Source organism: Ovis aries, chromosome 1 (assembly GCF_016772045.2).
Source record: "Ovis aries strain OAR_USU_Benz2616 breed Rambouillet chromosome 1, ARS-UI_Ramb_v3.0, whole genome shotgun sequence".
Lineage (NCBI taxonomy): Eukaryota > Metazoa > Chordata > Mammalia > Artiodactyla > Bovidae > Ovis > Ovis aries.
Genome location: NC_056054.1, coordinates 28690744 through 28718740, shown reverse-complemented (window position 1 = coordinate 28718740; position 27997 = coordinate 28690744). Strand labels below are relative to the sequence as shown.

Here is a 27997-nt window from a genome sequence, read left to right as displayed (position 1 = left end):
AGTCACTTACCCCAAATCACACACACAGTGAGAGGCAGGGCTAGGCCCATGTCTCTTTACTTAGCCACGAAAACTCCAAAATTGCCTCACACATGCTAGTCTTTACATCCCACTTAATCCTGACAATTCTCAGAAATGAGACTCAATACCCGGCCCATTTCGCAGACGAAGAAACCGAGACCCACAGTTTCAAAGTCTTGCCCAACCCCACAGAAGGGCGGGGTTAGTGCTGGGTAGAGCAACAAGGTCCCCCTCCCGGCCGTCCTGGGACCTCACCCTCGAGGAGGCGGCAACGCTGGTGGAAGACGTAGCAGACCTCATCCTTGTATAGAGAATGCTCCTGCAGCGGGGGCAAGCGGCGGAACTTCGGGTGCGTCCAGCCGGGGTCCCAGGGCGGGAAGACTGGTCGTGCCAGCCCAGGCATAAAGTGCATCTTCCCCGCGAAGGTGATGGGCTCCAGTCCAGGAATCTCATACACCCTGTCCAGGGGAGGAGGCTCCGGCTTTCTCGTGGATCGCACGCCCCACTCGTACGCCCCGCGGCTCGGGACCCCGCACCCCTGAAGGCCGAGCCGCCAAGGGCGAGCCAGCGCCCGCCTCGCTGGCCCCGACGCCAACGCCATGCCAATCTGCTTTCAAGACCTCCACCTGGACGCCGCCATCTTCCCGCGCGCAAGGCCTGCCGGGAACGAAAGGGGCCGACCGACAAGGCTCTTTTTACGAGTGGCAGATCCATTAACCAATCACCGCCAGGTAACTCTTGCCTTGCCCCACCCCGCAGGCTGTCCACGTTTTTTCACAGGTGGAACCCTGCCCACCTCCCCCGGGTGGGAGTGAAACCTGCAAGATCTTTACCTGAGGGGAAGCGCAGGAGGGTAGGTGAGTGGTTGTGGTGAGAGCTGTAACGAACTAGGAGAGCTTCAGGACTTAAAACCTGAACTCACGACAGCCTTGATTTCTTACGAGCAATTGGAGCTTGGGCAGAGTACTTCTTCTGAGCCTCAGAGTCACTCGCTGTAAAAATAGGGATGTGTCTGTGTGCTTCAGTCGAGTCTAACTCTTTGCGACCCCATGGACTGTAGCTGGCCAGGTTCCTCTGTCCATCTAATTTTCCAGGCAAGAATGCTGGAGTGCGTTGCCATTCCCTCCGCCTGGGGATCTTCCTGACCGAAGGATCTGTCTCCTGCGTTGGCAGGGGGATTCTTTACCACTCTGCCAACTTGGAAGCCTCAAAATAGGGATGGAAATGCCTAAACTAGCTCAGCTGCGCAGCGCACAGAACGTGGTGGGTATCCCGTAAGTTTCCTTCCCTCTCCACTTCTGACATGGAAGCTGAGCGTGGCCTTTGCACCACGCTGGGGCCGCTCTGACCTCTCACACTGCAAGCCTCCTCCCCAGCGCCCAAAATGAGTTCATTTCCTCCTCTTTCCTCAGAATGTCCCTTTTCGCCTCCTAGGAGCGGGGCCAGAGCGGCAGAGGGGTACCATGCTCCTTGCTCAGTAGGTATTTATGAAATGCTTACTGTGTGTCAGGCACTGTTGAGTATTGGGTTTACACTGGTGAATAAAACGAATGTGCGATGTAGAGCTTACAGTTTAAGTGGGCGATACAGACAGAAAGCAACCAAATAACAATTGCAACACACACTTATGTCCCTTTCCCCCAGTTGTTTTCCTCTAGTATTTAACACTGAACATAGCCTATTTTTCATTTTGATCTTAATGACATTCCCACTGGAATATAAGCTCCATGACTGCAAGGAGCTCCATGAATGCAAGAGTTTTTGTTTCTTCATTGTTGTGAAGTCTGCCTCTAAATCAATCCTGAGCACATAGTAAATATACATTTAATGAATCAATACATTCAATACTAATGTATTGAATACAATCAATACTAAGGTAATGAATAAGCAAATAGGGTACCGGCTAAAGCAGGGGTCCTCAACCCCCAGGATAGTCACTCCCCATCAGCTTGCATCACTGCCTGAGTTCTGCCTGCTGTCAGTTCAGCAGCTGGCATTAGATTGTCGTAGGAACGTAAACCCTAACCCTAAAGTAAAGGCGGAATATCCTGATTCCACAAAATAGAACTAAAGGGCGCAATGAATCTAATGTGCTCATATCATCCTGAGACCATCCCCTTTCCCACCCCAGTCTGAGGAAAAACTGACTTCAAGGAAACTGGTCCAAGCCAGCTGTGCTAGAAAATGAGAAGAGGGTGGTACAGGGGGTGTCTCTGAGAGGAGGTGACCTTGAAGCAGGGTCTGAGGGTGTGGAGAGTCATCCAGGCAGAAGCAACATGTGTCAAGGGCTGGCTTCTTAGACTCAAAAAGTAGAGGCTGAGAGGAGATGTGAAACTGATCTTTAAAATTCATAACTGACATGGCCAGCTTCTCTACTCACTTCCAAAATAGCAGGGAGAGTGGGATTAGTAAAATCCAGAAAGTAAATTTAAGGCAAAGACAGATAAATAACTCTCACACTGTACAGCAGTTTACAGTTAATAGAGCTCCTTCTGCTAACTTGGCTCACTTTATTTCTCCCAAACCTCTTGGGAGTAAGAAATCAGCATATAGAGGAAACCAGATCTCATTCACTTTTAATACAAACCTGGTACATAACATGTAAGAAGAATGAGTTGAACGGATGTGGCACCATTCTTGTCTGGAAGCTCTGTGAAGGTAGAGCCCATGTATTAACCTCTGCTGTATCCCAGCCCGGAGCAGTACGCCTGGCTCCCAGGTCTTGTTTGTAAACTGAGCATGCACTGCTTGCCTGAGCCTTCCGTCTGCCAGGCTTGTGCTTGGCGGCGGAATGCAGGAAGAGTAAGACGCCACACTTGTCTTAGCCTGCGGAACCTTCCTGAAATCATTGAACCAGCAGTAGCAGAAGAAGGGTTTCTTTCCTCTAAAGAGAAACCTTTCCTTTACAAGAGAGATTTGTGGCACACACAGGAACTGCCCTTCTAAAATCAATGATAGTAAGTGGTAAGAGAATTTGGGCAAGTTCTGACCAGGAAGAATGTTGGGCACCAGGCAAGAAGGCTGGATTGTATGTAGTAGGCAGTGGGGGGCTGTTGAAGGTTGCGAAGCAGGGGACAGGTGTGGTCAGAGCTGGTGGCAGGTGTGCTGATGGATAGTGTTGGGGGAGACTGGAAGCACATCATTTGGACCTATAGAAAACTCTAGTGTAAATGGATGTGGGAAGCGGAAAAAGTGGGAAAGATCATAAAAGTTAGGACTCCTGGGAAGTGATTGGCAACCAAGAAACGGGATTTCCATGTCCTCTGACAGACTTAGTGGTCTGCTCCTCGCTTTTCCACAGACTTGGCCCACACCTTGATTCTAGCATTCACCCATGAAGCTACTGCCCTTGGGAGGCTTCAGGGGGCCCATAAAATTCAATGGCAGTTTGGCAAGGTGGGTGTGCCAGCCCAGCCCACTGGAAATTGGAGATGAAGACACCCTCCTCTGCCCTACAGAGGCATGAAATCTAGGAAGAAAGAGTATCCTGGAGTCTAACGAGACCAGGCGTATGCACTAACCTTGCCACTTCTGGCTTCCTGGCCGCAGTTTTCCGTGAAATAAGGAAGGCACAGCCTCCTTACCTATGGCTGCTGGGAGCAGAGTGAGACAGTGCAAAGTGCTTGGGACAGACTGGCCCAGCAAGCGACCTCTATTCTTTTCCCAGTTATTATCTGTTTAGTGTCTGACTCCTCCAGGCCAGGAGCTCCTCCAGGACATAGACGAGTGTCCCAGCACCTCATTCAGCAGCTCCTGCCCAGTAAGTTTCGAATGAATGGGAGGATAGCAAAAACTGCAGCTTTTAGTCGTAATTGCATTTTAAGTAATGTTCTGTGACATCAGATTTCCCCTAAGTTCTGTTCTCAGACAAAAGGGGGAGAAGACCTCCCCCCCTTTACTTTGATTTGCCTGTGGGATTTTAAATGAATAGTTTCCTTGAAAGTGAGATGACAGCTCTATTTCTATATGAACTGTAGTGTTCCACATATAAATACAGAAAACCTTGATAAATCCCCAACTGCCCTCACAGAAACATCTCAGAATAAATCATAACCATTTAAATTTTCCTCCCTGGTCTGTCTTTCAGTATTTACCTAATGGCCCTGAAACCGAGTTCCTTTCCTTCCTCTCTTCCTTTCATATAACATGCGTATTTTAAAGTATACACTGTGCCATTTTATAAAATGAATAAAAAGCAGGTCTCTGCCCTCAAGCAGTTCACAATCTCAAAAAAAAGACATGTAAACTTGTAATTTCTGAACAGTGTGAAAGGCGATGGGGTGGAGATTCATTCACTGGAAGAGCGTTTATTGAGCACCTACCATGAGTAGGGCTGGACCAAGTGCTGTGAGTGCTGCAGGAAGCCAGGCAGGCCTTTGCAGAGGCTCCAGCCTGCTCTCTACCAGCCCATCCCTTTCTTGTCCATTACCCAGAGTTCTATCTCTAGAGTCAGGTTCCTAGACCTGCTTAATCCAAATGGAACTAGATTTTGCCCTTGGATGCCCCACAGGCATTCAGTGTACCTCTCACTGAACTTACCATTTCCCTCCCTCTTTCCTCTAAAATTCAACTCCTTTTGGGCCCACTATCCACCTAAGGTTCCAAGCCGCACACTTGGATGTCCCTTCAGCCCTCTTTCCCCGTCACCTGCTCACCTCACATCCGTCGGTCTCTGTGTTCTGTTAATTCCTGCTTCAGGATTTCTCTCATTGTCCCCTCTCCTCTCGTCTTCTCTGAAACTGTCCTGATCAACTCTCACCTGGACCATCATGACCTCCTTCTCCTGGTTTCCTGTTACTGAAGAACAGTCTGTTCTGAGACCAGACAGAGCAGAGTTCAAGTCCCGGTGCCGTCATTCGTGGAACTGTGACCTGGGTAGGGCTTCCCAGGTCGTGCTAGTGGTAAAGAACCTGCCTGCCAAATGCAGAGGGCGCAAGAGATGCAGGTTCAATCCCTGGATCAGGATGATCCCCTGGAGGAGGGCACGGCAACCCATTCCAGTATGCTTGCCTGGAGAATTCCATGGACAGAGGAGCCTGGCGGGCTACAGTCCATAGGGTTACAAAGAGTCGGACATGACTGAAGCAACAGCACGCACGCGTGTGACCCTGGGTAAGTTATTAAACCTCTTCAGACTCCACTTTGCCCATCCATAAAATGGCACCTCCAGGACTGGCCTTGTTGTAAAGATTAAATAAAATGCAGCAGTTTGGTAGATGATTTGCCAACAATACTGCGTGAAGGAAACTAGGCACAGAGGATATGTTTCATACGATACTGTTGTTGTTGTTTAGTTGCTAAGTTGTGACCGACTCTTGTGACCCCATGGACTGTAGCCCACCATGTTCCTCTGTCCCTGGGATTCTCCAGGCAAGAATACTGGAGTGGGTTGCCACTTCTTTTTCTCCTTGATGCAGGGATTCAACCCGAGTCTCCTGCTTGGCAGGCAGATTCTTTACCACTGAGCCACCTGGGAAGCTGTTCATATAAAGGTAAAAACTAAGCAAATCTGATAAATTGTGGATAGAACTGCAAACAGAGGCGGCACAAGTAAAGCAAAGCAAGGGACCCGATAGTGGTTATGGGGGGTGGAGGTGTGATCAGAAAGGACACAAATGTGCGACTTCTGGGATGCCAGCAAGGTTCTTTTTACTTGAGTGAGTAGTGGTTATAAAATGGCTCTTTTATAACAATTATTCAATTGTACATAGTTGTTTTACTTCATCGTTTAAAATATTTTAAAAGTTCAGTGAAATTTTCTATGTAATCTTTTTTTCTATTTATATTGCTTTTATATTAGAGTATAGCTGATGAATAATGTTGTGAGATTTTCTTTGTAATCTTGATCCAGTACTCAGAGCATGGGAAGAGGTCAAGAAACCGTGGTTGCCTGTTGGGATTATTGTGCCTGTCTGCCTCCTTCCCCTCAGACAGCAGACCCCAGGACTGATTCATCCTGTGCTCACATGGAGCTTGGCACCTGCTGGCCTTGGGGAGAACCAGTGGAATAGAGATGCCCAGAGTGTAAGCACAAGTGTTCCCTCCTCCAAGCTGGCAAGGGAGCAGGGCCTGGGCCTGCTCTGGGAAGAGTATCTGATCAAGCTGCACTGATGATGGACCAGGGGGAGGAAGGTGACGAAGAGGAAGCCTGGCTGCAGCTTCGACCGGTAGAGCCTTTGCCCTCGCAGTGCTGCGGCAGTGGCTGCTCACCCTGTGTGTTTGATGTCTACCAGCGAGACCTGGCAAGGTGGGAGGCTGCCCGAGCCAGCAAGGACAGGAGCCTGCTGAGTAGGGAAGAGACACAGGTAAGGGGGGTTGCTCCTCAGACAGGAGGGCCAGGTGTCGGCATCTTCCTGACCTCAGCCCTATATGGTGTACTGCTCAAGGGAGCTTCCTCTGACTCTGCAGCAGAGAGAAAAGAGTGGGCCTAATGAAGCAGACTGACCCAGGTTCAAAGTCTGGCCTTGAGTTGGTGAGTAGGGGATGGGGGGTATAGTGAGGGAAGGTCCCAGGAGTGAATTGGGTGGGTGCATTTTCAGGGGAACGGGATCTGTGAGTTGGGGCAGTCAGAGAAGACTTCCTGGAAGAGGTTTGGGGGTGGATGGAATATTAAGGGCAATGAGCTGAGACTTAGAAGACATAAATTTGAACCCCTGCTCATGATGGTGACTTTGTACAAATAAGTCACGACCACTTGGGCCTCAGTTTCCCCACATGTGAAATAAGGGTATTGGATTAGGTCATCTTTAAGGTCCTATCAGTTTCTAAATCTGCATACTAGATTTTAGCAGGTTTCAAGGATAGGTGGGTTTTCCATACATTGGAAATGAGTGTTCTGGATGGAGGACACAGCTTGAGCAAATAAAGACTTACAGGTTGGAATCCACAAGGTGTTCTTGTGTGGAACAGAGAAAGGTCTGACACTAGATGCTTGGGAGATAAAATGAGACTCAGGACCCATCCACAGGCACTAGAGTGTCCAACTAAGGACCTTGTGCTTTATCCTGGGGCTGAGAGGAACCGTGGCAGGCTTCAGAGCAGGGTGACCTTGTTGTAAAGTGCTCTGGCTTTCTTAGAGCCTGAAAGGGAAGGCAGGTGGGACTGCACGATTATACAGAACACTTGTCAACCCCAATAGCCGCTCCTTGTAGGGAGTAAGCTCATGGAGGCTTGTCTGTCTCTTGAGTCCCAGATTCTAGCTGGTGAATCTTTTCCTATTACAGAGTTGCCCTTCCAAGCTGAGCCCAGAGACCTTCCTGGCCTTCCTCATCAGTGCTGTGGACAGGCTCACCGAGGACACCTACCTTGTCCGGTTTGCACTACCCGGGAACAGCCAGCTCGGCCTGCGGCCTGGCCAGCACCTCATCCTACGGTACACTCAGGTGGTGGGAGGACCTCATCCTACAGTAAACTCAGGTGGTGGGAGGACCTCATCCTATGGTACGCTCAGATAGTGGGAACACCTCATCCTATGGTACACTCAGGCAGTGGGAGGACCCCATCCTACGCTACACTCAGGTAGGGGGAGGACCCAATCCTATGGTACGCTTAGGTGGTGGGAGCACCTCATCCTACGGTACACTCAGGTGGTGGGAGCACCTCATCCTACAGTATGCTCAGGCAGTGGGAAGACCCTGTCCTACGCTACACTCAGGTAGTGGGAGGACCCAATCCTATGGTACGCTCAGGTGGTGGGAGCACCTCTTCCTATGCTACACTCAGGTAGTGGAAGGACCCTGTCCTACGCTACACTCAGGTGGTGGGAGGACCCCATCCTATGGTACACTCAGGTAGTGAGAGGACCTCATCCTACAGTACACTCAGGTGGTAGGAGCACCTCATCCTATGGTACACTCAGGTAGTGGGAGGACCCCGTCCTATGGTACGCACAGGTGGTGGGAGCACCTCATCCTATGGTACGCTCAGGTGGTGGGAGCACCTCATCCTACGGTACGCTCAGGTAGTGGGAGGACCCCGTCCTATGGTACGCACAGGTGGTGGGAGCACCTCATCCTATGGTACGCTTAGGTGGTGGGAGCACCTCATCCTATGGTACGCTCAGGTAGTGGGAGGACCCCGTCCTATGGTACACTCAGGTGGTGGGAGCACTTCATCCTATGGTACGCTCAGGTAGTGGGAGGACCCCGTCCTACGCTACACTCAGGTAGTGGGAGGACCCCATCCTACGGTATGCTCAGGTGGTGGGAGCACCTCATCCTACGCTACACTCAGGTAGTGGGAGGACCCCGTCCTATGGTACACTCAGGTGGTGGGAGCACCTCATCCTATGGTACGCTCAGGTAGTGGGAGGACCCCGTCCTACGCTACACTCAGGTAGTGGGAGGACCCCATCCTACGGTATGCTCAGGTGGTGGGAGCACCTCATCCTACGCTACACTCAGGTAGTGGGAGGACCCCGTCCTATGGTACACTCAGGTGGTGGGAGCACCTCATCCTATGGTACGCTCAGATAGTGGGAACACCTCATCCTATGGTATACTCAGGTAGTGGGAGGATCGCATCCTACACTATACTCAGGCAGTGGGAGGACCCCATCCTACGGTACACTCAGGTAGTGGGAGGACCTCATCCTACGGTATGCTCAGGTGGTGGGAGCACCTCATCCTACGCTACACTCAGGTAGTGGGAGGACCCCATCCTACACTACAGTCAGGTAGTGAGAGGACCCCATCCTACACTACACTCAGGTAGTGGGAGGACCCCGTCTTACGGTACACTCAGGTAGTGGGAGCACCTCATCCTACGGTACACTCAGGTAGTGAGAGGACCCCGTCCTACAGTACACTCAGGTAGTGGGAGGACCCCATCCTATACTACACTCAGGTGGTGGGAGGACCCCATCCTACACTACACTCAGGTGGTGGGAGGACCCCATCCTACGCTACACTCAGGTGGTGGGAGGACCCCGTCCTACGCTACACTCAGGTGGTGGGAGGACCCCGTCTACACTACACTCAGGTAGTGGGAGGACCCAGGCTTTGCAGCCGTGCTCTGCCATTTGTTAGCAGTGTGGTCTAGGGCAACTTGCTTAACCTTCCTAACACCTCCATTTGTCATCTTCAGAGTAAACACTGTGATACATGACTTAGAGGGCTCTTGGAATTGACCTACATAATGTATTTTCATGATGAATAATAACAACAAACACTTTTTTCATACAGTCTATGAACATATGTATGAGCTTACTTATTGTTCACAAAATCCTGGGTGGTAGGCACCGTTATCATACCAGAGGGGAAACTGAAGTCAGAGAGGTTTAATAACTTCCCCAAGATCACACAATTGGCAGCTGTTGGAGCTAGGGTTCAAAAGCAAACAGTGTAGCTCCAGAGCTTGTGGCGTTAACCTCATACAATTAGCACCAGTTGATAGAAAGGAGACAGACATTGAAAATAAGAGACTTGCCCAGTCTCACACAGCTAATAAGGGTTCAAGCCCAGACAGCCCGCCTCCCGAATTACACCCTTCACTCTTTGGCACTGCCTTCTTCCTCCCAGCTTAATTTTGTCCTCTCCTCCCACCTCAATCCCCACCTCCACCTACCCAGGGACAAGACTCTTTGGGACCTCCAGGTGGAGGCATCTAGCAGGCAGTCAGCTCTCTAAGCCTGACGCTCAGCAGAGAGATCTGAGCTCCAGGCGTGGATCTGGAAGCATCCAGGAATATCGTTGTACCTGGGATGGCCTTTGGGAGCATGTGGGACATGGAAAGAAGGAAGGAGTTAGGACTGAACCCTGGCAACTCCAGCATTCACAGTGTTTTCCAGAGGACGTAGAGCCAGCAAAGGAGACAGAAGGTATAGCCAGGAAGGAAACCAGGGGAGAGCTCATTGCTCATCACACTCTGGTCACTTGCCTCACACGGACCCCTGGTGTGTGTATACAGCTCATTCTGGCCTGTGGCCTGGCTGGCCGGTCCTTAAAGGTCACTGTTTCTTTAGGAGCCATAGGACAGGTCAGAGCCCAAGAAATTCTCCATCCATAAGTCAGGGATGCCCAGAACGGCCTGCCTCTGGTCGGGTCCCTTTCCACTGTCTCTGTCACTCTCAGGACACCCCCATCCCTCCTCATTCAGACCCCTCTGGTGCTCCACAGCACCTCCCCAGCAACACGCCAACCCACAGCCCCAGCTTCTTTGTCTAAAAAGTTCTTCTCTGCTGCCCACCCCCCATGCTTGCCCCTCTCACTAGTTGCTGGCTTGCCCTACGTTAAACTACCTCTAAGCTTTTCCCCCTGGAGGAGGGCATGGCAACCCACTGTCATATTCTTGCCTAGAGAATCCCCATGGACAGAGGAGCCTGGCAGGCTATAGTCCATGGGGTGGCAAAGAGCTGGATACGCCTGAGTGACTAAGCACAGCACAAGCTTTTGCCTAGGTTCTTCCCTTTACTTCCTGTCCCCATGTTCACGTGTTAGTGGCTGGCTCATCTTTTAATACCCAGCTCAGGGAGGCCTTCTGAGGTTCCACAGATGAGAGTGCCTGTGATTCACCTCTGTCACAGCAAATGTCACCGTGCCCTTTGCATCCAAGCCATGCCATATGTTCTGTTAGTTCCTTGTTCTGTAAGCATTTATTGAATGTTTCCGCCCAATTTTTGATACATTAGGATGAGCCTTTTTATTCTTTGCATACCTTGGAGGAGAAAATTTTGTACATAGTAGGTTCCAAGAAAGGGGTGCTTGGGTGCCCCAGGGAAGCTCTGAGGAGTAGTGGTAAATAACCTGGCTCTGAGGCAGACAGAGCTACAGTTGGTTCTAGCTGTGTGACCCCAGGCAGGTGGCATCCCTTCTCTAAGCCTTGGTTTCCTCGTTTTGGTTATTGTTTGCAATAAATGAGGTACTGCCTGTAATATATGTGGTGCCTCAGAGGCACTTAATACAACATGTCTGCATGATTATCCTTCTGGCCCCCTTGATGATAATATGGGGTGGATTCATGCATCAAGTCAAGCTTTGGATGAGGGCACCTTTGAGGATCCTTTCTAATTCCAATGCTCCTGGCATGTGGTAGTATTTGCTAAATGTACCATTCAATATCACAGTTAATCCAAGTCTATGCCCCAACCAGTAACGCTGATGAAGCTGAAGTTGAACGGTTCTATGAAGACCTACAAGACCTTTTAGAACTAACACCCAGAAAGATGTCCTTTTCATTATAGGGGACTGGAATGCAAAAGTAGGAAGTCAAGAAACACCTGGAGTAACAGACAAATTTGGCCTTGGAATACGGAATGAAACGGCAAAGGCTAATAGAGTTTTACCAAGAGAATGCACTGGTCATAGCAAACACCCTCTTCCAACAACACAAGAGAAGACTCTACACATGGTCATCACCAGATGGTCAACACCAAAATCAGATTGATTGTATTCTTTGCAGCCAAAGATGGAGAAGCTCTCTACAGCAAAAACAAGACCGGGAGCTGACTGTGGCTTAGATCATGAACTGCTTATTGCCAAATTCAGACTTAAATTGAAGAAAGTAGGGAAAACCACTAGACCATTCAGGTATGACTTAAATAAAACCCCTTATGATTATACAGTGGAAGTGAGAAATAGATTTAAGGGACTAGATCTGATAGATAGAGTGCCTGATGAACTATGGACATTGTACAGGAGACAGGGATCAAGACCATCTCCATGGAAAAGGAATGCAAAAAAGCAAAATGGCTGTCTGGGGAGGCCTTACAAATAGCTGTGAAAAGCAAAGGAGAAAAGGAAAGATATAAGCATCTGAATGTAAAGTTCCAAAGAATAGCAAGAAAAGATAAGAAAGCCTTCCTCAGCGATCAATGCAAAGAAATAGAGGAAAAGAACAGAATGGGAAAGACTAGAGATCTCTTCCAGAAAATTAGAGATACCGAGGGAACATTTCATGCAAAGATGGGCTAAATAAAGGACAGAAATGGTATGGACCTAACAGAAGCAGAAGTTATTAAGAAGAGGTGGCAAGAATACACAGAAGAACTATACAAAAAAGATCTTCATGACCCAGATAATCACGATGGTGTGATCACTCACCTAGAGCCAGACATCCTGGAATGTGAAGTGGGCCTTAGAAAGCATCACTACGAACAAAGCTAGTGGAGGTGATGGAATTCCAGTTGAGCTATTTCAAATCCTGAAAGATGATGCTGTGAAAGTGCTGCACTCAATATGTCAGCAAATTTGGAAAACTCATCAGTGGCCACAGGACTGGAAAAGGTCCATTTTCATTCCAATCCCAAAGAAAGGCAATGCCAAAGAATGCTCAAACTACCACACAATTGCACTCATCTCACACGCTAGTAAAGTAATGCTCAAAATTCTCCAAGCCAGGCTTCAGAAATACGTGAACCGTGAACTTCCAGGTGTTTAAGCTGGTTTTAGAAAAGGCAGAGGAACCAGAGATCAAATTGCCAATATCCGCTGGATCATGGAAAAAGCAAGAGAATTCCAGAAAAACATCTATTTCTGCTTTATTGACTATGCCAAAGCCTTTGACTGTGTGGATCACAATAAACTGTGGAAAATTCTTCAAGAGATGGGAATACCAAACCACCTGACCTGCCTCTTGAGAAACCTATATGCAGGTCAGGAAGCAAGAGTTAGAACTGGACATGGAACAACAGACTGGTTCCAAATAGGAAAAGGAGTATGTCAAGGCTGTATATTTTTCCCCTGCTTATTTAATTTATATGCAGAGTACATCATGAGAAATGCTGGGCTGGAAGAAGCACAAACTGGAATCAAGATTGCCAGGAGAAATCAATAACCTCAGATATGCAGATGATACCACCTTTATGGCAGAAAGTGAAAAGGAACTAAAAAGCCTCTTGATGAAAGTGAAAGAGGAGAGTGAAAAAGTTGGCTTAAAGCTCAACATTCAGAAAACTAAGATCATGGCATCTGGTCCCATCACTTCATGGGAAATAGATCGGGAAACAGTGGAAACAGTGTCAGACTTTATTTTCTGGGGGCTCCAAAATCACTGCAGATGATGATTGCAGCCATGAAATTAAAAGACGCTTACTCCTTGGAAGGAAAGTTATGACCAACCTAGATAGCATATTCAAAAGCAGAGACATTACTTTGCCGACTAAGGTCCATCTAGTCAAGGCTATTGTTTTCCAGTAGTCATGTATGGATGGGAGAGTTGGACTGTGAAGAAAGCTGAGAATTGATGCTTTTGAACTGTGGTGCTGGAGAAGACTCTTGAGAGTCCCTTGGACTGCAAGGAGATCTAACCAGTCCATCCTAAAGGAGATCAGTCCTGGGTGTTCATTGGAAGGACTGATGCTAAAGCTGAAACTCCAGTACTTTGGCCACCTCATGCGAAGAGTTGACTCATTGGAAGAGACTCTGATGCTGGGAGGGATTGGGGGCAGGAGGAGAAGGGGACGACAGAGGATGAGAAGGTTGGATGGCATCACCAACTCAATGGACATGAGTTTGGGTGAACCCCGGGAGTTGGTGATGGACAGGGAAGCCTGGCGTGCTGCAGTTCATGGGGTCACAAAGAATCGGACATGACTGAGCAACTGAACTGAACTGAAACAGTTGTTAAACATAGCTGTTTTTATTTTGATCATGCTATGGTCAGGGAGAGGTCAGGAAAAACCTCAGTGATGTCCTAAAACAGCTCACATTGTCAGTGTGCTTTTTGAAGCACCTTTTCATCTGTAATCCCAATGGAACCACATAGCAGGGGCATGGGTGATTGTCTCCACTTTACAGAAGGAGCAACTGGAGGTTTAAGTGACCTGCCCAGGGTCTCTCAGCTAGCATGCAGTCGTGGGGGAGCCCAGTACTCTTGTCTTCTGCTCCACCTTGCCTGCCCCTCAATGAGGACCACTGGAATGGTTGGGCCCCTAGCTTCACTTTCACCAGCCTGGCACAGGTTAGGTACTCTAAGGATTTGTTGAATGACTGGCTGACTGCCTGACCAAGTGCATCTCTTTCCCAGAGGGACAGTAGATGACTTAGAAATTCAGAGAGCCTATACGCCCATCAGCCCCGCCAATGCAGAAGGATACTTTGAAGTTTTAATCAAGGTAAGTCAACTCACATGGTTGCTCTAAGAGCCAAGGATTGGACCGCCATTTGCCAACTTGGTCGGGGTTGGGCACTTCCCTTTGACATGGGAAAAGCCAGGATTCACATGGAAGGAGGCTGGCTGAAGGGAAGAGCAGGGACAATGGGGGTGGCCTTTTCTCACCCCCTTTCCTAGGGAAAAGGGGCTGCCGCATCACCAACAGAGGGCATGTTCCCAATAGATTTTATGGACAAAAAGCTTGGACTGAGAAGAGTAAAGCTCTTCCTCCTCACCTTCTTACTATTGCCGGAGCGTGAGTACTAAGCCAGGGAAAGGGGAACCAAGTCATGGGCTCCTTCTGTATGTTGGGCACAGGCATCCAGGGGAGTCAGACCCAGTGCCCACCCTCAGATGGGGCCAGATTGGGACACTGCAAGGTGGTAGATGCTGCAGGCCCCAGCCCAGCTCAGGGCACCTAGGGCCGCAGGGAAAGCGGGCTGGGCTTCCTTGAGGAAGCTGTGCATGTGAGCTCTGTGTTAAACTCAGGAGTGGGAAGGAAGCTCTGAGTGCCAAGCAGTGCGTATATACAGCAGCCAAGGGGCATGATTTGGGGAACTTCCAGTCATTCATCTTGGAACAGAGCGGGTGTACAGGCAAAAGATGGGACATGGAGTACCTTGGGGACCAAGCTAACTGAAATTACCTTATGGAAGGAGTTGGCAGGGGCCAGGGCATTTGAGCTGGGCCTTGAAGAAGGAGTACAGATTAGAGGTGGCGTTCCAGGGCTGGATAACCAAAGGCAGGGAGAGGTGAAATAGAGCAGGGTCTGGTGGGAACTATACTCAGTCTGAGTGGTGGAGGGAGATGTGCTTGTGGGGGCAGCCAAGGTGGGCTGGGCAGTTGGTAGAGATGAGATGAACAAAGTGGGCTGGATGCAGAATGCCCCAGAGACCCAAGGAGTAGGCAATAAATGCATAAGAAGTCATGAAGTTCGAATTACGTGCAAAAATAATTGGGTTGAACTACATGAAATTGCTGACACGCTAACCTTTTTGACTTATGGAACCAGCAGTTTCACACGAGTCGGCCTAATACATAGCTCTAGATCTTTTCCCAAACAGAATCCTAAAGATAGGTGTTCACATCCTTTGTCTCCCTTGTAGGACAGAAATTATCCCCCTTTCATTGACAGGTAAACTGAGACCCCAGAAGAGCCTGAGGCTCCCCAGGTAGTAAGAAGTGCAAGTGGTGGGTAAGCCCTGGCCTCCTGATTCCAAGTCCCCAGCACCGTCTATGGCTCCCGCCTTCCCCGCCTGCCTTCAGAGCTCAAGTATTTATTCCCTCAAACATAAGCTTGGATGGGATCCCTTCACGCAACTGTTTGTCTGGGAGATTCCACAAATCCTCTCCAAATGGCCCACTTCCCCAAGCTGCTTGTCTGGGTGTGTTTCTATTGAAAGGATAAGCCTAGAGACAGTACTTCGGGGCAGCTGGATCACTCCCAGCTGCAAGGCTGATTTTCTCCTTCGTTTACCGGAAAGCCTCTCTTCAGAGAGATGCTTAATTATCCCTAAGCCGCTGGCTGGGAAGAACTGGAAATGTCTTGGCAAATTGGGAAGGCAGGCGGGTTTTCTAAGGTTTACGCTCCCTTGAAGACAGGAAAGGGGAACTCCCATTTCTCAGGCACCTTCTGAGCTCCAAGTACTGCGTCTAGCTCTTTAATTACCTCATTTCAACCTTGTATCCACCCTGCAGAGTAGATCATATTCTCCCCACTTTGCAGATGAAGAAACTAAAGCTCAGAGAGATGATATTGTCCCAAGGCCTCTTGGGTAATATGATCCCAAATGGAAGAACAAGTCCAGTGTCAGTTCTGTTTAACAAACGTGTTTTGAGGGTTTACCCTGTGCCAGGCTCTGTGTGAGTGCCAGAAGCACAGAAAAATCCTTCCTTTCTCCTTGAGTTCTCTCTATGCCATAGGGCTTCTAAGGCCACCCCTGGGGCTGTGCCTCCCCAGGACCGGGACCACAAAACAAGGAATAGGCTGAAATGTATCTTTCAGCAAGTTAGAAGAACTATAGCCTCCTCCCCAGACCTCTTCCATGTCAGCCAAGGACATTCTTTGCTTTATGCGTTTGGTGCCCAAGGAAGGCAGCGATGGTAGCAGAAGTGGCTGCGAGTGCTTAAAAGCAAGTCTGGTGACCAAAGCCCAGTCTCTCCTTCAGGCCTGGTTATAATTTCTCCAAACACTCTTCCAGTCCTCTCTCCCAGTGCTCCCCCCTGACCCCTACTCTATCGTGTCCACTTGCTGTTCCTAGAGCATGACCTGGGCTGTCCCACCCCTGAGCATACCACACCTGATGCCCAGAATTCCCTGTGCCCGTCTGCTCCCATCTCCAGTGAGTCTGATCCTACCCAGTCTTCAAGGTCCAGCCCCACTGCTTCCTTCTCCAGGAAGCTCTCCTCAGTCCCACTCCACGGGAAGTGACTGCACGTCCTCAGGCATTAGGTTGTCTCTGCCTTGTGTGTGTCTGAGGCTTAGGTCCCTCGTAGACTGTGAGCTCCTTAAACTAGGGCCTGATCTCAGTTACTGATTTGTTCATTCAGGTGTTTATGTCCTTTCCATGATTCAGGCACTGGCTGCTTTCACGAAGCTTAAGGTCCAGCTGTCTTCCCTGCAGCCCCAGCATAGTGCCTAGCACAGAGTGGGTGGGCACCCAGCAAGTGCATACTGCCCTTCTCCCATGGAGGAACCCCCTCCACAACCTTCATTTTTTTCATCCAGTCAGGAGACAGTGTAGGGATATGCAGAGATTGCAAGTGAGTGGCCCACAGACTGCCTCTAGCCTACAAATATATTTGGTTTTGGCCTGTATAGTGTGTTAAAATTTTGAATTAATTGCTAACATTTCAAAAATGGGAAAATTTTCTTAAAAATATGGATTTCCTGCCCCTCTTCCAAAGTCAGAAGGTCTGGCATCGCTGGCCCTGTGGACTGTGGACTGGGATTTGCAAGGTGGTTTCTTCCTTTAAAAAGAGTATCCGCTCACCGGTTCACCTTAGTCCGCACCATTCACTCTTGTCTGCCTGATGCTGAGACTGCTGGGTGCCATTAGTTGTCTCCTACCTGATTCTTCAGTCGGTTATGTCACCTGTGTGGCCCCTGGTTATTTGGTTTGAGACCTCTGTGGTTAAGGCTGAAAGTCATACAGATTCTCATCCTGGTCTTACCGTTTACCTTCTGGGTAAGGGTCTGGGCCTCATCTGAGAACAGGGGCTGACAGTACTAACTTCGTGGATGATTGGAAGGATTAAAAGAGACAACACGTGTAAAGTGCTGAGCTTGAGGCTGACGTGGTTTGTATTGGCAGTGCGTGCCTGTCCCAGTGAGGTCTCCTTTTGTTTGCTTCCAGTGCTACCAGACTGGGCTGATGTCCCGGTATGTCAAGTCCTGGAAAGCAGGAGACACAGCTTTCTGGAGAGGACCCTTCGGAGGCTTCTTCTATAAACCAAACCAGGTCAGTGCCCACGCTGTGTCCTCAGGAGACCCCTGCCAGCTTAGCCTCCAGGACTGCGGTTCTCATGTTTCAGGCCATAGAATCTCATTGTGCCATTCTTCTTGAGCCCAGACCTAATGCCAAGAGTATACTTGGGGTTGGACATGGGAGGAGATGGGATAGGTACTAAGAAACAAAACTGCCCATGTCCCAGAACCACCCATGCCTGAACATTGCTTGGAAAAATTCAGACTAAGTTCGGCATGTAGGGCCCTTATGCCAGCTGACTCTCAGATCTCTTTCCAGTTTCACGGGTCATTTGCAAGATTATGGAAACCACTCCCTAAGTATACCTTGTGACTTGCTGCTTGGAAGTCCCCTGCCTCCCAGGCCAAGGGGTCTTCCCCTCATCTTCATGGCGTGTTCAAGTCCCCCCCTGACATTCCTAGGAAAAAACAGTAGTTTCTCATCAACTTGTGCATATAAGAAAACAACTTGACAGTATGTTCTGGGGACTTGGGAATTCCTTGTGTCTTAGTTTGCAAAGAATCTGCCTGCAATACAAGAGACCACCTGTAGTGCAGGAGACCTGGGTTCTGTCCTTGGATTGGGAAGATCCCTTGGAGAAGGAAATGGCAAACCACTCCAGTATTCCTGCCTGGGAAGTCCCATGGACAAAGGAGCCTGGTGGGCCACAGTCCATGGAGTTGCAAAGAGGTGGACTCGGCTGAACAACTAAACCACCACTGGGAGTCAGGAAGCTTCACATCCTTGACCCAGCACTTCCGCTTCTGAAGTCTGTCCTATGGAAAGAATCCAAATGCTTCTTCTTGCACAGGTTCATTGCAGCTTATTTATAATAGCAAGAAATTGGAAACAGCTGAACATCCAACAGCAGAGCAGTTAGGTACACTGGTTACAGATACTTGATAGACTACTATCCTGGATTTTAAAATTATGTTTGTAAATGATGCTGATGCTTATGCTGTAAGTGACCAATACTAAGTAAAATACTGAATACACAACAAGCTAGGAAACTTAAGTTAGATTATACAGAAAAAGTATTTTTTTAAAAAAAGCAATAAAATGTTAGCAGCTCTGGGTGGTGGAATTATAGGTGATTTTTATTTTCTTCATTTTCCAAATTACCCACAATGAGTACCTATTACCTTTATAATGAGGAAAACAAAGCAAAACAAATGGAAAAGAATGAATCATTCTTCCTCTCTATTCTTTTATTTTTAATTGAAGTATAATTGATTTACAATGTTGTGATAGCTTCAGGTATACAGCAGAGTGATTCAGTTATATACACACACATACGCATGCATTCTTTTTCAGATTCTTTTCCCTTATAAGTTATTACAAAATATTAAGTATTGTTTCCTGTGCTATACAGTAGGTCGCTGTTGGTTATCTAGTTTATATATGGCAGTGTATATGTTAATTCCAAACTCCTAATTCATCCCTTGTCTCTTTTCCTCCTTGGTAACCATAAGTTTGTTTTCTTTTTTGGCCATGCCACGCAGCCTGTGGCTCCCAGTCCCTGCACCCAGGGTCAAACTTGCACCCCTGCATTTGAAGTGCAGACTCTTAACCACTGGACCCCCAGGGAAGTCCCCACAAGTTTGTTTGCTCTGTCTGTGTGTCTATTCTTTTTGCATAATTTAAAAATAGCTTTTACTAGTATTCTCCTTATTACAAATGTAGTATCTGTTCATTAACCCCCCAAAATCTGCAGATATAAAGAAGCTAAAAGAAGAAATAAAAAATACCTGCAGGCCATCTTCCCAGACATAACAGTCTTATGACCTTGGCATCCACAGACCCCTCGGGAAAGCCCCACACTTGCTATCTGGCAGGGCACAGGGCCCGGCTGTGAAGGAAAGGACATGGCATCTCGCACACCAATGTTTGGCCGCTGAGACTGTGGCTGAGACTCCGCTCTGCTCCTGTGTGGGTGCCAGGGTGCAAGCCAGTCTTGCCACTCTGCAGCCAGCTTCGTGGCAGGTGGCTCACGTCAACCCTGAGACTGCCATGTTAGCATCTGTCTTGCATTTGTTCCACAGACATTCATAGGGGTTCACCCAGGGCCAGGCCAGTGCTGGATGGACCCTGGCGGCCCGGAGGTGGGTCAGATGAGCCCTGTCCTCCAGACACTCCCAGTCTGATGGGGAGACGGGCGCACAGATTGATGGCAACAACACAGGGTGAGCTGGGTATGCCGAAGGCTGTGGGAACACCCGCCTGTATCTCAGGGGAGGCTCCCCAGAGGAAAGCCTGAGCAGTGATGGGAGAAAGAGGTGATACACGGCAGACCCCGTGACTGGAGGCTGGGGGAATTGGAGCACAGGGCAGGATGATGGGCCAGCAGTAGGGCTCAGTGAGGGGCAGGAATGCAGCTGCATGAGGTCCCAGGCTCCGTACCAGGCACTTGTCATCTCTAATCCTCATGCCAGTTCTGAGATACGTGCTCTTCTGCAGAGGTCTATTTTTTTTTTAAACCAGTGAAGAAACCAAGGCTCTGAGAAGTGAAAGAACTTGCCCAGATCATAGGGCTGAGGGTTTACCCCGAGATCTGCATGGCTCCTGGTAGTCCAAGAAGCATTCCATGCGGTAGTGTGGCATGCAGTGGAAACTCGGACTGCATTCACAGAAACCAACAAAGCATAGAGGTGAACACTTCACTGTGCGGGTCACGCACTAACCTGCCCAGCACTGATCTTAAAGAGACCTTCAGCCAGGAAACAGGTTTAGCGAGGAGGAGTTGATGGAACAGGGGCTCCTTGGGAGCTCACTTTATTGCCTGGCTCTCTGGGCCAGCACTGTGCCAGGCACTGAGGTATAGTATCTCATTTAGCCTAGAGAAGAGCAGGCTCAGGGTCCAAGCCAGGGTCCTCAGATCTCTGCAAGGTGGCCTTGGGGCAGAGGAAGCAGCCCAGAGGGCAGGGCCAGGATGGAGGTGGTGGGCAAAGCTTTGGCTGGAGCAGGTTTCAGGTCATTGAGATGAGAAGCCCTCCCTGGCAAGGGGAGTCAGCTTGTAATACAGCAGACTTCTTGAGAAGTAGAGGGCTTGTTGTTCAGTCACCAAGTCATGTCTGACTTTTTGCGACCCCACGGACTGCAGTCAGGCTTCCCTGAGCCTCACCATCTCCCATAGTTTGCCGAAATTCATGTCCATTGAGTCGGTGATGTCATCCAACCATCTCATCCTCTGTCACCCTCTTCTCCTTCTGCCTTTAATCTTTCCCAGCATCAGGGTCTTTTCCAATGAGTCAGCTCTTCGCATCAGGTGGCCGAAGGATTGGAGCTTCAGCATCAGTCCTTCCAATGAGTATTCAGAGTTGATTTCCTTTAAGATTGGCTGGTTTGATCTACTGGGCTGCCTGTCAGCAGAAGTGTGTAAGCAGAGTCCCGTGGGGATGCTTTAGAAGGCAGCCAGGCATTTGTAGGATGGCTGCACCACTGCTTTTCCTTGCAGCCCCCAAATTCCATGATTTCTGTTCCATAGGCCTCACAAGCTATAGCTCACAGGCACGGAGGGTTCCCCGGAGAGGGTAGAGAGGGAACTCAGATGGGCAGGACACCCCAGAAGGACAGTACCGTCCAGTTCAAGCATGCCCAGGAAAAGGCCCCATAGTTGGTAGGTGGGGTAAGACCCCTTCCCAACCCAGCCCTGTCATGCACTGTCTTGCTCCCCAGTACGGGGAGCTCCTCATGCTGGCTGCTGGCACCGGCCTGGCCCCCATGGTGCCCATCCTCCGGAGCATCACAGACAACGCAGAGGACGAGACCTTCATCACCCTGGTCGGCTGCTTCAAGACCTTTGAGGGCATCTACCTGAAACCCTTCCTCCAGGAGCAGGCCCGTTTCTGGAATGTCCGCACCTTCTTTGTCCTCAGCCAGGTGAGCCCAGGGGATGACTTCTGTCCCTGATGGAGACTTTGCTGCCCCCTTGCACCCCTCCCGAGGGCCTGCTGTGGGCTCTCTCACCCCGGCCGTAATAATCACTCTCGCCGCTGGTGCACCCACAGCGTCAGCGTTCGTCATGCAGATGAGGAAGCTGACGCTCAGAGGTGAAGGCACCAGCTTGCGTCACGCTGCCAGACAGGGTGAGGCCAGGAGCTGAGCCCAAGGCTGACTGCTGAGAGCACCAGCTCTCACCCAGCATGCTTTGCTGCCTGCCATCCACCCTCCGGCATCCTCCGTTGTGTGGGCAAGGGGCCTGGTGATGGAAGCAGTGGGCCAGGCACAGACGGCCTCTGGCTGTCATAGCTGATTGAGGCAGGGACATATTTCTCGGTTACCAGTCTCAGTGCTCCACCCAGTGCCAGGCACGGAGGAGGCGCTCACCCTGTCAACAGCTGGTGGAGAAAACTGGACCTGAGTTCCTGGCATTTGTTAGGGTTTTTTCCACATCTCTCTTCCGTGCAAACCCCAGCCACTCTAGCTAGAAATGGCTTTGCTTCCTGAGCCCTCTTCCCTTCGGTTCCCTGTCCCCCCGTTCATTCAAGGCACCCCTCCGGGCCCTCCCCTCAAGGCCACAGCACGGGGCTGGGGGCTGTCTCGCCCCTTACCTTGAGCTAGGCCTTCAGCTGTCTTTGTGCGTGTGCCTTCCCCTAGTCTGTAGCTTCGTTTCTCTTTCCTGCACACCCTGGGTTGGGGTCCCCTGCTGGTGTCTCCCCTCCATTCTCTTGCTCAGGGTCAGCCTCGTTGCCCTGTACTTTGGAGCACCCTTCTCATCAGTTAACTCTGGAGGCAGCTTTAGAGTGTCCCTAAAAGCTTCCGTGATCCTCGACATTGTGGGTGGGAGGCTGTCAGGAAACCAGAGATCCTGAGGTCCCCAGGAGCCAGAGTCCACAGGCCTGTCTATCAGGAGGAATGCTCAGTGGCCTGATCACCCAGGATGTCATGCTTGGCGAGCGTGAGCAGCAACAGCAATGCCCACGGTCAGAGATGGAGCAGAGGGCTAGTGGACAGCCAAGGGGAGAGGGGTGAGCGAAGGGCCAGTCCTGCTTCAAAAGGAAGATGCCCTCTTTCTGGCCTCTAGGGGCCCACCTATATATGTGGAGACAGCCACAGAGACGGCTGACAGGGCTTCCCTTCATCGAGAACTTTGTCTGTGCCTGGCACTGTTCTAAGCACTGTATGTGTGTTAACTCATCTAGTCCCCACCGAAATCTTTAGAGGCTTGCACTTCCATCATGGCCTTTTAATGAATGTGGAAACTGAGGCACAGAGAGGTTAAGAACCTTGCCCAAGGTAACACAGCAAGTTGGTGGAGAGGCCATGGTTTTCTTGCTTGCTGGTATAAAACAGCACGGGGGTCGGTGCTGTGGAGTGTGTTCAGGTGCTGGCAGCCAGCAGAGAGGGCTTCACGCAGCAGATGGCATTTGAGCCTGGGCTTGAGGGCAGAGTCACAGTTCACCAGCAGTACGGGACCTTCTGCCTTGGGCCAGGGTTTTGGCGATGCAGTGCCCTGGGCTTGGGCAGGCGAGTGGGCTGGCTGTCAGTAGCAAGGGCAGGCGGGGGAGGATGGAGTGAGCGGGGCCTCCTGCCTGTCCATGCTCCCTCCACTCCAGCTGCCTGGCCATAGTGACAGCCTCGTCAAGGGCCTTCCTGCCCATTTGTCCTTCATCCTGCCGCTGGAAGGGCAGCTCTGACCACATCGCCGCCCCGCTTCCTGCCCTTCCCTGGCTCCCCGCGGCTCCAGGACTATGTGCCAGCCCTCTGCAGCCTCGCACCCTGGCCCTCCTCCATCCACTGCCTGCTGCGTTTGGCGTCACTGGTCTGCCCATGGTTGCGAATGCTCCATGCTTTTCTGCCTTTGTGCGTGCTGTTCCCCCACAGGGAGCACTTTTTCCCACTTCTTAAGCTAACACCCACTCATCCCTCACATCTCTCTGCAGAGGTGTAATTCCGTCCTGGGAGCTTCCCTGAGCCTCCAGGCTGGTGTAGATGTTTCTGCTATCACGGCCCAGGCTCTCCTTCACCCACCCCACTGCATCCTCATTGTTGAGGGTCCCCTCCCCACTTGAGCAGCAACCAGACCCCATGCATCCCTTGGTGTGTACAGTCAGGGTGAGCCGCACTGAATGAACTGGTCAGGGAGGAAGGGGGGACTGGGCAGTGGGAAGGAGGGGCAAGGCCAGTGGGCCCTGCTGGTTCCTGCCCTTGAGGGGGCCCGTTGGACAGGTCAGAGCACAAAGGGCACACAAGAAGGTGCGGATCATCAGAGAGGATCGGCTGTGAGCAGCAGAGCAGTGTGCTCAGAGGCCCTCGGGGTCTGATGGCGCTGAGCGCGCCTGGGATTCTAGGCCTGCTCTCATGGAGCCTCTTTCAGGGTTTCTCAATCACCCCGCACTCATCACTCATCACGGTAGCTCCGAGAGGTCATGGTCACTCACCAGAAATTGGTGGCAAAGCTTGCATTCCAGCCCCAACACCCCGTCTCCATCCTGTCTCGCAGCTTCACCTCAATAGCATCTGCAGAGGTGACAGCCCTGTTCTGCTGGGGTTTTATTTGTTTTGGATGCTGGTTACATGGCTTCTTCTCTTTCGTCAAAATTCTCCAAACTGTCAATACATATACAATATATGACATATGTATACATATGTTATACTTCAAGAAAATATTTACTTAAATTTTTCCAAGTCAGCTGGTAGTGGAGATTTTCTTTTGTAACCTTAGGGATGAAAGCCACAAGCTAAGGCTAGAGGAGCAGAACGAGAAAGAGCCTGGGGCCTCATACACCCCTGGAATGCTGCCTCTAGCCTTCCCATGTGAGAGAAATAAACCCCTCTCTTGGTTAAGGCAGCCTGGGATCGCTGTTGCACAGCCAGATGAGGCCAGGAGCCCTGTCTGCCTGGAGCAGCTGTCCTGTCCCTATTGCCTAGCACAGAGCCAGGCACAGTCCACTCAGTCAGTGAGTTCAGTTGCTCAGTCATGTCCGACTCTTTGTGACCCCATGGACTACAGCACCCCAGGCTTCGCTGTCCATCACCAACTCCCCAGAGCTTGCGCAAACTCATGTCCATCGAGTCCACTCAGTAGACATTGGTTAACTCAACAAGTGAATTGAAAACTTAAATGCTCAAAAGTTATGCTCTGAGAGTGATGGTGATAAATAACCTTGGAAAGATGCTGGGAGACCCACAGTCATGGTGAGAAAACATTCCCTCCAGAGTGTCAGGGACAGCAGCCCCTGGGAGGCAGTGGAAATGATGGGACCCACAGTCTGATCCCTCTGCTGCCCCACATCATCATGTGTCCCAGGGACATCCCTCCTCCTCCCTGTGCCTCACCTGTGCTTACTGGTCCACAGGCTTCTGTGAGGGTGACCTGAGTCCACGTGGAAGGAAGTACCTGGCCTGTGGTGGGGCTGGGTGAAGCATGCTTCCCCCCATCCCCTCTGGCTCAGGTTCCTTGTTTGGCAGAGAGGAGCTGACTGTGTGAACTCTGAGGATGCCCAGGAGTTACCCCCACTGTCTCTCATCCTCCCAGGAGAACTCCCTGGAGCAGCTCCCCTGGAGTTACCGGGACAGGACCCGCTTTGGCCGCCTGGACCAGGACCTGCTTGAAGAACTGGTCAGCACCTGTCGGAGAAAGCCATTCGCTCTGGTCTGTGGATCAGCCGAGTTTACCAAGGACGTGGCTGGGTACTTGCTGCACGCAGGCCTGGCCGAGGACTCCTACTTCCTCTTCTAGGCCTGGCCTCACTTCTAAAGCTCAGGCCTGGGGCCCGGCACTGGGAAGCAGGAAGGAGCATGGACTGGAATCCGAAGACATGAATGGGAGACCACTGTTCGTGCTCCAGGTGACCTGGGATGAATACCTTTGCCTCTGCAGACCTCCATTTCTCATCCATCCCACGAGGTCGCTGATGCTCCGACAGGCATCCTGCTGGGAGGAGAGAGGATGGGGCTGTAGGAGTCCTGAACAGGAGAGTATACAGTGGGCAGTCAGGGAGGACTTCCTGGAAGGAGCCAGGTCCTGGCTGAGTAGGAATCAGCAGAAGGAGGACTGGGAGGGGCTTTCCTGATTCCTCAGCCAAAGCCTGCTTTCCCTGGAGTCTGTGTATCTCTTGTGGCCTCCAGGCCAGCTCAGAGGAGGTGCTCACTGACTGTTTAGGGAATGACCGCCGGGGAGGCTGGAGGAAGAACTTGCTGTCTGGGCCTCTAGTGCTGTGAGCCTGACACAATGAAGGTCAAGGCTTCTTTGACCTGACCACATTTCAGAGCAAGGTGGGGCCCTAGACTACCTTTCTTTTGGCCCCAGGCCTTTCCTGCTGCAAAGGGCTTCCCTCTCAGTCTCCTTTTCCTGGCTTGAGAGCTCAATCCAGAGTCCTTTCCCTGGCAAAAGAGGTACGGAAGGAAGCTAATGCCCCTCCCTCCTGCAGGCAGCCAGCTCAGCCTGCGCCGGCAGCTCAACACCCTGGTGACGGTTGCTATGGAGATCTAAAGATAGAGCAGGAGTCGGGAGACCTGGGTCCCTCTCCCTGCTCTGCCCATTGAGCTGCTGCTGTTCCCTCCCCTCCACACGCCACTGGCTCCATCCTGAACGGGGCATGCCCTCCCCAGGGAACCCAGTGCTCCTGGGCAGCACACTGCAGATAATGAATTCTGCTTTTTTTGCAGCCTGTGCTCCTGTCTGCTGCACCAGCTCCAGCTGGCTACAGGCAGTCCCAGAATTGGAATATTAAGCCATGGAATCTCAGAATCAAAGGACCATAAAATCGAAGAGTTAGAATTTTGCAGTCATAAAATCACAGTCTTCGTCACATGTGTGTGTGCATGCTAAGTCACTTAAGTCTTGTCTGACTCTTTGCCCGCCAGGCTCCTCTATCCCTGGAATTCTCTGGGCAAGAATAGTAGAATGGGTTGCCATACCCTCCTCCAGGGGATCTTCCCAGCCCAGGGCTCGAACCCACCCATGCCACCTACATTGGCAGGCAAATTCTTTACCATTAGCCCCACCTGGGAAGCCCAGTCCTCATCATATCAGAGGTTAAAGCTCAGGACTCCAGAAAGTATCTCTTCTATCAGATTCATTGTATCAATGGGGAAATCAGGGCCCAGAGAGGCCATGTGATCTGCCCAATATAAAACAGTTCACTGCGGGGCCAGCATCAGAAGCCAGATTTATAATGTCAGCCCTGTCCACAGATTCTGTACCAGTGATTTTTTTAGACTGGACTCTGTAGGATAGCATAGTTCCTGGCATGGCTGCTGTGAAGGAATGGAAGCTGGGTGGGATCCCCAGGACCCCCTCCAACCAGAGCAGTTCTGTTTTTATCCCATTTCTATCTTGGGGCTTGGAGTCATTTTCATTTGTGAAATAGGGTTTTCCTATACTGCCCAAAAAGTTGCAACAAAACTCCGTGCTGTGCCGTGTTCAATAAATAAGGACAGGCCATTGCGGGGTGGTGCCAAAGGTTTCAAACCAAGTTTCACAGGCAGCATTCCATGGTCATGTAGATGTGGAGAATACCGCCTGTGGCCTTTGCCAGCAATTATGTGCATGTAAGCATGTGAGCATAATAAAGGTTCTGAAAAGTCCAGTGGTGAAGAAAGATTTTTCGTTTTAACCAGGGTTTCCCAGGCTTTTTAAACTAGAGAACATTTTGAGACCAGCCTTCCATGGACTGAGCTTCAGGGAATCCTGGTCTGTTGCAAAGCCTCTTTTCAGCCTAGGGTAAGGAGAAGGCCCTTCTCTGAGCAGCCGCATCCCGGACAGGAACTGTGACCTCACTGCCTCTCCTGTGCCTGGAGAGAGGCACTTTTCCTTTCTCAGGGTCTCTCAGTCGGGGCGTCTTCATTCACCTTTTCCTCTTAGTTGGTGTGTCCTATTGAGTCTACTCACAAATACTCCTGGAGGGCCAGCTGGGAGCCAGACTCTGTTTGCAGCACTGAGGGGAGAACAGTGAACAAGGCGAGGGCAGTCCTGGGAAGCTCCATCATGGAGCTTACAGTATGACAAGAAGACCGGAATTAAAGCTGTAATTCTCAAAGAGGTGAGTATGCTCAAATGGGAAGTACAGAGCGCCGGGAGAATGGCTGGCTCTAGGCTAGCCTGGGGGAGGCTAAGACACACCACTGCGCGGAGGGTGGAGGCCTCTCACCGTTGTTAGGGATGGTCGGGGATCCGCACCTAAGGAGTGAGGATCCTGGGCAGTTCTTTGTCTTTGTCCCATGTTAGGTATCTGATGTGTAGATATTACCACCCAGTGATAACCGACGGCCCCTCTTATGTTAGGATATGTCGCCCCTTCCCCTCCTTCCATATGGGATCTGTGTGGTCTGGATGCTGGTGGGGCTTCTTATCCTGGGACCCTGGTGAGGACCCAGCCACGTCCTTGCTGCCATGATACCGAAGGGCTCATATCATCCAGGAGCTTGAGAGCTGGTGGCTGGGTCCTGTGCCTTGAAAGATGATAAGTGAGCCCAAG

General features: G+C 50.6%; 1 protein-coding gene across 19 annotated transcripts; it reads left to right on the top strand.

Annotated features, from left to right (window-relative positions):
- Positions 1–261: 261 nt before the first annotated feature.
- On the top strand, positions 262–27109 carry LOC101121639 (NADH-cytochrome b5 reductase-like). Of its 19 annotated transcripts, XM_060400093.1 has the most exons (10): positions 832–1284; positions 4830–5133; positions 5439–5513; positions 5873–6045; positions 6144–6326; positions 7245–7393; positions 13984–14071; positions 17466–17570; positions 21252–21455; positions 25054–27109. In XM_060400093.1, exons 2-10 carry the CDS (start codon positions 5097–5099, stop codon positions 25255–25257), a joined length of 1218 nt encoding a protein of 405 aa, XP_060256076.1. In that variant the 5' UTR covers positions 832–1284; positions 4830–5096; the 3' UTR covers positions 25258–27109. The 19 variants fall into 19 exon arrangements, with proteins under 19 accessions (XP_042104313.1, XP_060256076.1, XP_042104316.1 ...); XM_042248379.1 differs by lacking the exons at positions 832–1284; positions 4830–5133 and adding an exon at positions 262–752; XM_042248382.2 differs by having other exon boundaries at positions 832–5133.
- Positions 27110–27997: the final 888 nt, after the last annotated feature.